General features: G+C 42.5%; 1 protein-coding gene across 1 annotated transcript in view; it reads right to left on the reverse strand.

The window, feature by feature from the left end:
* Positions 1-2,659: 2,659 nt before the first annotated feature.
* Positions 2,660-8,243, reverse strand: part of LOC101862669 — a gene marked incomplete in the record, with an annotated part of 49,875 nt that continues 44,291 nt past the window's right edge. The window contains 1 exon segment of the mRNA XM_013086091.2: positions 2,660-5,884. Coding sequence (XP_012941545.1) covers positions 5,154-5,884 — 731 coding nt within the window.

The following is an 8,243-nucleotide window of genomic DNA, read 5'->3' on the forward strand; positions in this document are numbered from 1 at the left end:
GGGAAATGTAATTTCCAGAGTGATTACTAGTATTAGTACGTATCATCATCATCCAGTGCTTTGCCGACGGGCGTGGGCGATCATGGACCTCCACTGCCCTCTGTTCTGCGTTGCAGCGATGGTGTCTGTTGTTCTTGCTGTTCCCAGCCATGTTGTTAACTTGTCCAGTATCTTTTCCCTTTGTCTGCCTCTTCCTCTCTTTCCACCCAGCTTGCCTGTTGTTGCCATTTTCTCCAATGCTTCTTTCCGCATTGTGTGTCCAATGAAATTTGCCTGCCGCTTTCGTATATTCGTCATAAGCTGTCGTCTGCAATTTGCTTCAACCAAGACTTCTTCATTTGTTTTTCTAGCTGCCCATGGGATATGCAGCATGCGTCTTATGAACCTCAACTCTGCCGCCTCAATTGTTTTTTTCATGCTGTCTGTTGATTGTCCATGCTTCGCACCCGTATAATAAGATTGGCTCGATGTAACTTTTCAGTACTCTTTTTCTTGTTTCCAGTGACAGATTGATGTTTGTAAGCATATGTTTCATTTTGTGGAACGTTGCTTTTGCTTGGCAAGTGCGGCTTTTAATTTCGGTGTAACATCTCCTATCTGCTGTTATAATGGTCCACAATTATTAAAAACGTTTTACATGTACTTGCTTGAGAGTTTTACCACTGATTTTGATATTGCAGGTTGAGGGTGGAGTTTTTCTGCTTATCACCATTGTTTCAGTTTTCTTTTTGTTTTGACTTAGGCCCATGTTGTCACTATCTTGTACGAAACCTTTAATAGATGCTGTCGGTGTTCTTCTTCTTCTGCTATTAGGACTGTGTCGTCTGCATATCTTAAATTGTTTATGTTATGTCCCCCTTTTGAGATACCTGGCATTTCCTCTATGTGTCTCATGATATTTTCACTATACAGGGAGAATAAGTCTGGTGAAAGTACACATCCCTGTCTGACTCGTCTTTTAATCTGTGTGTATTCGCTGATGTCTTTTTCTATTCTTATTGCAGCAGTTTGATTCCAATACATGTTCTTGATAATTTCATAAGTCCTTCCCGTCAATATTGACGACTTCTAGTTTGTCGATGATCTTGCTGTGCCTAACTTTGTCGAATGCCTTGGTGTAGTCTATAAAGCATAGATGAAGATCTTTCTGAACTTTCAGGGCATGTTCTATTGTTGTTCTTATGAAATATTTTTTTTAAAATATGGCATTTACAGTGCCTTTGCCTTCATTTAAATCCACACTGTTCTTGGGCTATTTCTAGGAGAATTTTATTTCGTATTCTCATCATGATTATTCTAAGTAGTATTACGTGGTTCGTGAGGCTTATGGTTCGACGAGTTTCACACTCATTTGCTTTAGGTTTCCTTGGTTAAGCTATGAAGAAAGATTTTGACAAATCTGATGGAATATATCCGGCGTCATACATGTTGTTGATAAGTTTTGTCAGTGTGGTGATTCCGAAGTCCTCTAAAGCTTTAATCATCTCTGTGGTAATGTTGTGAGGTCCTTCAGCTTTCCCATTCTCCATCTTCCTTTGATAACTTCTTCCTTCATGGTTGGTGGGCCCTCGTTGTTATTTTCCACTCTTCTTTGTTCATCTCTATTGTCATTGTACACAGTATTAGTATTCTATGTTTTAATTACCCTCTCAATTTTGTAAATTGATCGATGATCGATCAATCGATCGCTCAATCGATCGATTGATTGACGATCGGTCGATCCATTGATCAATCGCTCAATCGATCGATTGATTAATTGATTGATTGATTGATTGATTGATTGATTGAGTATATTATGTTTTACGGCACGCTTTAGTCGTGTACGCGACATTGTACAGTCGACTACGGATGGGTTGATTTCGTCGGGGGAGTGAAAAAAGGAAGAAAAAGAAGTGCTCGGATCCGAGAAAAAACCAACAACCAAACCGAAGATTAACTCAATCGAGTTCAACACAAATGGAGTCGACTGTAACAATTTTCATTTACAAATTTACATCAATGTTTATAGTCGGGAGTTATATGTTTATCTTCTTTAGGGCAAAATAAAACCCGACCCCCCCCCCCCCTCACACACACACACAAATAATAATAATTTTAAAAAAATAGATAAAAAATAAATAAGTAAAAAAAAAAATAGTGAAAAAAAAAATCCATTAAAATTAAATAATACCCCCCCACCCCGGCCCCTTTTTACCGATGGTATCGGTTTCGTAGCCCAGCAGACTACCAACAAACTAAGAGACCTCCTTGAACGGCTACAGCCGCAATATTGAATCACCTGAACTCGCAATAGAAACGTCCTCGGGCAGTGGGTGGTTTGCGAGTGCTCTGATGTGGTTTGCTGCTTCTTTCCTTTCACACATCTATTGTCCTTATCTCCCCTTAACTGTGTTTGTTACCCTCTCGTAACACCTGAGATATTTGGCTCTTACATTACCTTGTAGAGATGCAAGTACCGTAGAACTCTAACTAAAAGTAAATGAGCAAGATCGAAAGTTAAGAACAGACGAAGCCATGGACTATGGACATTGTTTGTTTTTTTGTCAGTTGAATCCCCCCCCCCCTCCCTCGCCCCCAAGTACCAAAGTTTACTTTGCTCCAGGCGCACTATTTTTGCTCTGCTTAGCTCCGCAATTCATTCATGTCAACGAACAAACAATTTTCGAAGTGAAATGTTTATTAGCCAATATCTGCAAGTAAACTGTTCTTTCATAGAGTATTGCTGTGTTTTTCCGTACTTTTTTTTCCAAAGATCGTTTATGAGGCGGACTGCCTCAGCCATACCTGACCGAGCCAACCCGGGCTAAGAGAAGGGATGCACTCAATAAAAATGTCCTTACTCAGGAATCGAACTCATGTCTTATGCCTGCGATGGCGATGCTCCTAACCGCTACAACAGACACCATTCATGAGCGCTAGATATTATGATGTTTCTTAAAGTAGTCCTGAATATAGAACATTTCAGACCGGGCACGGACAAGCGTGTCCATGTTGTGGGCCGAGCGATTCCGAATATTTCGCTAGCCAAAACAGGAGAAAATTGAGTGAAATAAGTTGAAATATCCGAGTCAAGCTCTCAAAAGTGACTCAAGGGGCATCTTATGAGATAAAATATTGAATTATATTGCTTCCAGCTGGGACACAAACTATTGATTTTAATTTTGAAGACGGGGGCCACTTTCATAATTGATTACTGGGTCAGCTCGCGGACCAGACTGTAACTAATTTCTTGCGGAAAAGATCTTGCCCGCGGGCCGTAGTTTGTCCATTTTTGGTTTAAACTATACAGGCATCTATAGTGTAAGGGTTAGCGTTATACGTAAGAGACCCACGTTCGGTTCTCACTTCTGGAAGATATTTTGTCACAAATCTTGCTCTTCGTGCATTATCCCCTCGTCAAGTAAGGTTGAGACAGCCTTGATGGTCATGGCGATTTGTCGATAGGGGTGTGAAACCTTTACAACAGCGAGAGACGGATGTCAAACGACTGAACAGTTGTACATTCATGTCACAATGAACTCAAGGTACCTGAGAAACATATTTATTAGGTGCGGTGTGTCAAGGGGTTATCACATACAATCGGGATTTTGTTCTTTGTTCAAAGAAAGTCGTGAACGAAATAGTTCCTGACGACATGCAGAACTGCAAAAAAGTATTTGTTGAAAGCATACTTCAAGCTTTTCTATTTGCATTTTGTCTCTATTCTTCGAACTTTCTCAATATCACATTGCAGTTTTTGCATGTTGTATTTGGAATACAAAAGACATGTTATAATAGTTAAGATTTTGTGTCGCATTAGTATCATTAAGTAAACTCCTTTCAATGTACAGGTGAGCATACTTTCCGCTTTTACTTTTTAACTGCGTTCATTCAATAAAATATAATACAGTATATTACGTCACACCACCATCCCCTAACTTATGCCCCATTTCTGGGGCAAACAGAAAACAACCCACCAATCATAATCCATTGAAGTTGAAGCCACAGCACTCACATAACGTTTGAAAAACAAATGGAATCTTTGTACATTTTCACTTGGAACTCAAAATGGGCGGTAGAAAGTCTTACCGAGAGTTGGAGATCAGTTCAAATTTAGAACGGGAGATCGCTCCAGAATGGCCAAGGGTGAACTAACTATGAGGTCAATAATCTGCTCAATGAGGCAGATCGTTCCTGTGTGCCATCCTTTCTGATAAACCCAATAGATCACGTATTTGGAAGACCAGACAGATACTGCTGTCCACATGCTGCCTGTTCAACACCAGTCTGATTCTTAATTACCGGTCCGCGTCATTGCACTTCGATTGGTTGGGTCTGTATGATCTGTGTATAGTAGGGCTGTAGAGCAAATTCAACTGGCCCACTACTCTTGTATCAGGCCAACATTATTGGGCAGATGAAGTTTGATAACCGACGAAGTAGAAAGAAAGTCATATTGATCTGACTCGCGCCATCGGTTTGTCGTCGTCTTTTTGAACGTCGTCACAGTTACTGTTGCTGGTTGATATTAATGACATAGATAAAAAGTTGTCGTTCATTTATCACAATGGTCATAAGGAATGACAATTTGAATTCCCGACGAGTTCCATATAAGGATGACGTCAAAACGAATGGCCCTGAAATCTCCCGGATACAAAGTTGAATTGTAAAAATGTAGTTATTTGCAGTGAAAGACACCGTTGGCGACCAAAAAGCGCCCCATGGTGACTCTTCTCAATAGCATTTAGTTGTAATCCAGAAAGCTGAATTGTCGGCTGTGCAGATATGGTACCCGACAAAGTCAGTCTGACATATTTCCAGAACTGGCTTCTGTCGAATTCAGCTTCGTACATTGTACCAAAACTGAGGTCATCGGGCGAATGTACACCCTTCCTAATGACCTCATGTGAAAGACCCAGCGCCTAGGTTATGAGAATGAGACAGCGCTTCTCGTCTGGCTTGACCAGTATCTCCGCTTTTTGTGACATGAACACATCTACCCAGTCACACATTTGATGGTTTCTCAAACAGTAACGCGTCCTGCGACGTAATCTGTCTGTTTATGAGTGACAAGTCTTCCGTTTCAGTCAGCAACCATGCCTACACGCTCTAATATCATTGTAAGTTGAGTCACAAGAGTCGAATATGAGTGTAGTCTATGTGACTACATAAATTCAGACGTATGTGTCGTTTTCAATACTCATGTGAAGTGTACGTGGAATAGACTTGAGCTCTGGCGCCCGTCTTTGTTGTTTAGTGTGTGTGTTAGAGCTCAGCTGGCTTGGGTCTGAGCCGGAGTTAGACTGAATCCGGAAAGTAGCAAGCCTTGGACTGTCCTTGTAGCCTGCAGGCTTGCTGCTACAACCACCGCACGTGGGTATAGCGCCACTGCTGCTTGTCCCACTTGCCCCACCATTGGACGCGGGCGATTGTGATTGGTTGGTATGCTGCAGGGAGGAGGTTCTAGACGGCGTGGAGGCGTGGTCTGCCGCACGACGTGGGAGCGTTCCAGGTTCTGATTGGACGGAGTGGAAGTGCGTGTGGGCGTGGGCTAGGCGTGCCCGTCTCGCTTTGGTGGCTGGATGCTGCCCCCTCGTGTTGGGTCTCTCGGTGAGAGAAAACGTCCTGCCCATACGGCCCAAAGGGGCGTGCACCCGTGTGTGCTTTCCGAGACCGTTGGGTAGTCTGCTGCCGTTGCAGAGGCGGTCCGCCAGACTCCTCGGGGATTGCTGATAGTGATGGTGGTGGTGGTGATGATGGTGGCCAGACTTCATGTTGCGCCGTGCCTCGGGATCGCCGTCACTGCTGTGTGAGAACACATCGTCCTCGTGGCCGTGAGTGGTCGTGTCGCTCATCTCGTAGGCCCCCTCAGGGAAGTGGGAGGACATGGAGTCGTATTTACTGGGGATGTAAAGATATTATAAGAAACTTATTTGGTGAAGTATGGAGCTCTTCTAAACTCTTTTTTTTCCTTCGTCGTTTGGAAGGCAGACATCAGCCACCCTCCCCATGCCTTCTTTTCATTTAGTCACAGGGAGAAGAAAAACAATCCTTGAAGGGCGCGCCGTCATCACAGCAGGTATCACTGGTTCGTAGCACACCAGCCCAGTCTGTGGTGTTCAGGTAGGCATTTAGCTGTCGCACGCAGGAGACCCGATTTCGATTTGAAATTTTTTTATCGAGTATTTCAGTCTTTTTTGCTGGGATGTTCATCCCTCTCAGCCCAAGTTGGCCCTGACAGGCAGGATAGGAAGCCCACCTCTTAAATGATCTAAATTGTGTCGATCGGGGCGTAAAACTACCTATACAAAAAAGAACAACTACAACAAAAACAACCAACCAACCCCTCCCCCCTGAAAGCAAAACCAAAAAAATATATCTTTTAAAAAACCCGCAACAAATTGGATAGGGAAGTATATTATATTGTTACGAGATGCCAAATCTTCACCGGAGTGACTTTTAAAAATCTCCGCACATACAATGATCTCTTTCCAGTCCAGCTAGTTCTATAGCACCGATGTCGATGGGAATCTGGTGAAGAATACGAGAGAGAGAGGTTCACGTTTTGGTAACGATCTATCTGTGTCTTGTCAGATAAACACTGTGAAAAAAGACAAACCATTCTGCTATGAGCTCAACAAGAAACATGTTTCTACTTTCTTACAGCATGTTTCAATGTTTTTGTCGTTATTTCGGACCAATTTCAGGCGCATTAGGAATTTGTGTAAATTACCCCTTCCGGAATACTTAAAAGATTTTGATGTGACGCGCGCGCGCGCGCGCGCGCGCACTCACACACACACACACACACACACACACACACACACACACACACACACACACAGACGCACGCACACATACATGCACACACACACACCCACACGCACTGGCATACACACACACAGGCAAACACACAAACAAACAAACATACACATACATACTTAAAACCTTGCCTCAAGGGCACGGTCAAAAACCCTTCTCCCACGAACGTCTCTCTCCTTTTCTCTAATTCCTAAAGAATAGATAGATTCGACGTTTCTTTCTTTCTTTGGACAAGCTACGAAATTAGCTGTTCAGTATCTGCACACTAAGTTTACAAACAGTCTATGAACACGAATTTCTCCAAATATGTACCTTCTGAGATTACAACTAATCTATTCCTATTTGTTCACAAACAATATTATGCGTCTGTGCCCAAGTTGACTACTGATCTATGGCTACCGAGTTAACCACTGCTCTGTGGCTACTAAGTTAACTACTGAACTCACCCCTGTTCTATGGTTACTAAGTTAACTACTGAGTTCGCCACTGATCTATGGCTACTAAGTTAACCACTGATCTATGACTACTAAGTTAACCACTGATCTATGACTACCAAGTTAGCTGCCGATCTTTGCTTACTAAGCTCATAACTGATATAAGACTGCTAGTTTACAAATGATCTATGCATTTATGTTTTCCACTTCTACCTATCTTTGTCTACTAACTTCAATACCAATCTATGCCTACACTCGTTCTAAAAATCAATTTCCAATTATTTTCGTCTTTTAGAACAATCTCTTTAAATCTATCTATTTATGGGAAGGGGAGTCGCCAGAAAGACGCCTTCCTCGGGGAAACTAGGGAAGCTGGAATTCCTTCATACGACTCTTTCCCAATTGTATAATCCACAAGAGATAGATTATTAATGGCTATTTCCTGAACGGCAATAAAGAATCGTGTCTCCTTTCTCAGAGTGCTGATTATTTTGTTCGAGCTAGAAAATGTCAGGTCGAATGCATTCGAGATGAAACGCACAGACAGCGACGCGGCTGAAGATTCCCCTTGTGCTTTGAAGACAATGCCTTTCAGAAACTTTTTATTGTCGAAGAAAGGATTGGACCAAGAAAAAGTGAATTCAAGGGATTTCGTCCACAGGCTGTGTGACACGTTTGTGTTGTCGAGTGACGTGAATTGTAGCAGCCATCGGTTTGCGCAATATGCCATCGAGGAATGTCTCGTCTGCAAGGACAGATGTTTCATGTAAATCTCACTGAATATTGACTGTCTGAGTTCTTATTTGAGGCGTGTGGACTGTGTTTCCTATATGCTACAACCTGACGATGCCCGTTGTTATATCTGTATGTTGACTTGTGGACACACCATTGACTAAGTTTATAATATCATGCTGGACCTCGGAGAGGTTGGTCCTAGTTCGAACCCCGAACAGTGCGTTCTGAACTTGGGTTATTTTGTATGTGTGTGTGTGTGTGTGTGTGTGTGTG

Source organism: Aplysia californica, unplaced genomic scaffold (assembly GCF_000002075.1).
Source record: "Aplysia californica isolate F4 #8 unplaced genomic scaffold, AplCal3.0 scaffold00435, whole genome shotgun sequence".
In the NCBI taxonomy this organism is placed as follows: Eukaryota; Metazoa; Mollusca; class Gastropoda; order Aplysiida; family Aplysiidae; genus Aplysia; species Aplysia californica.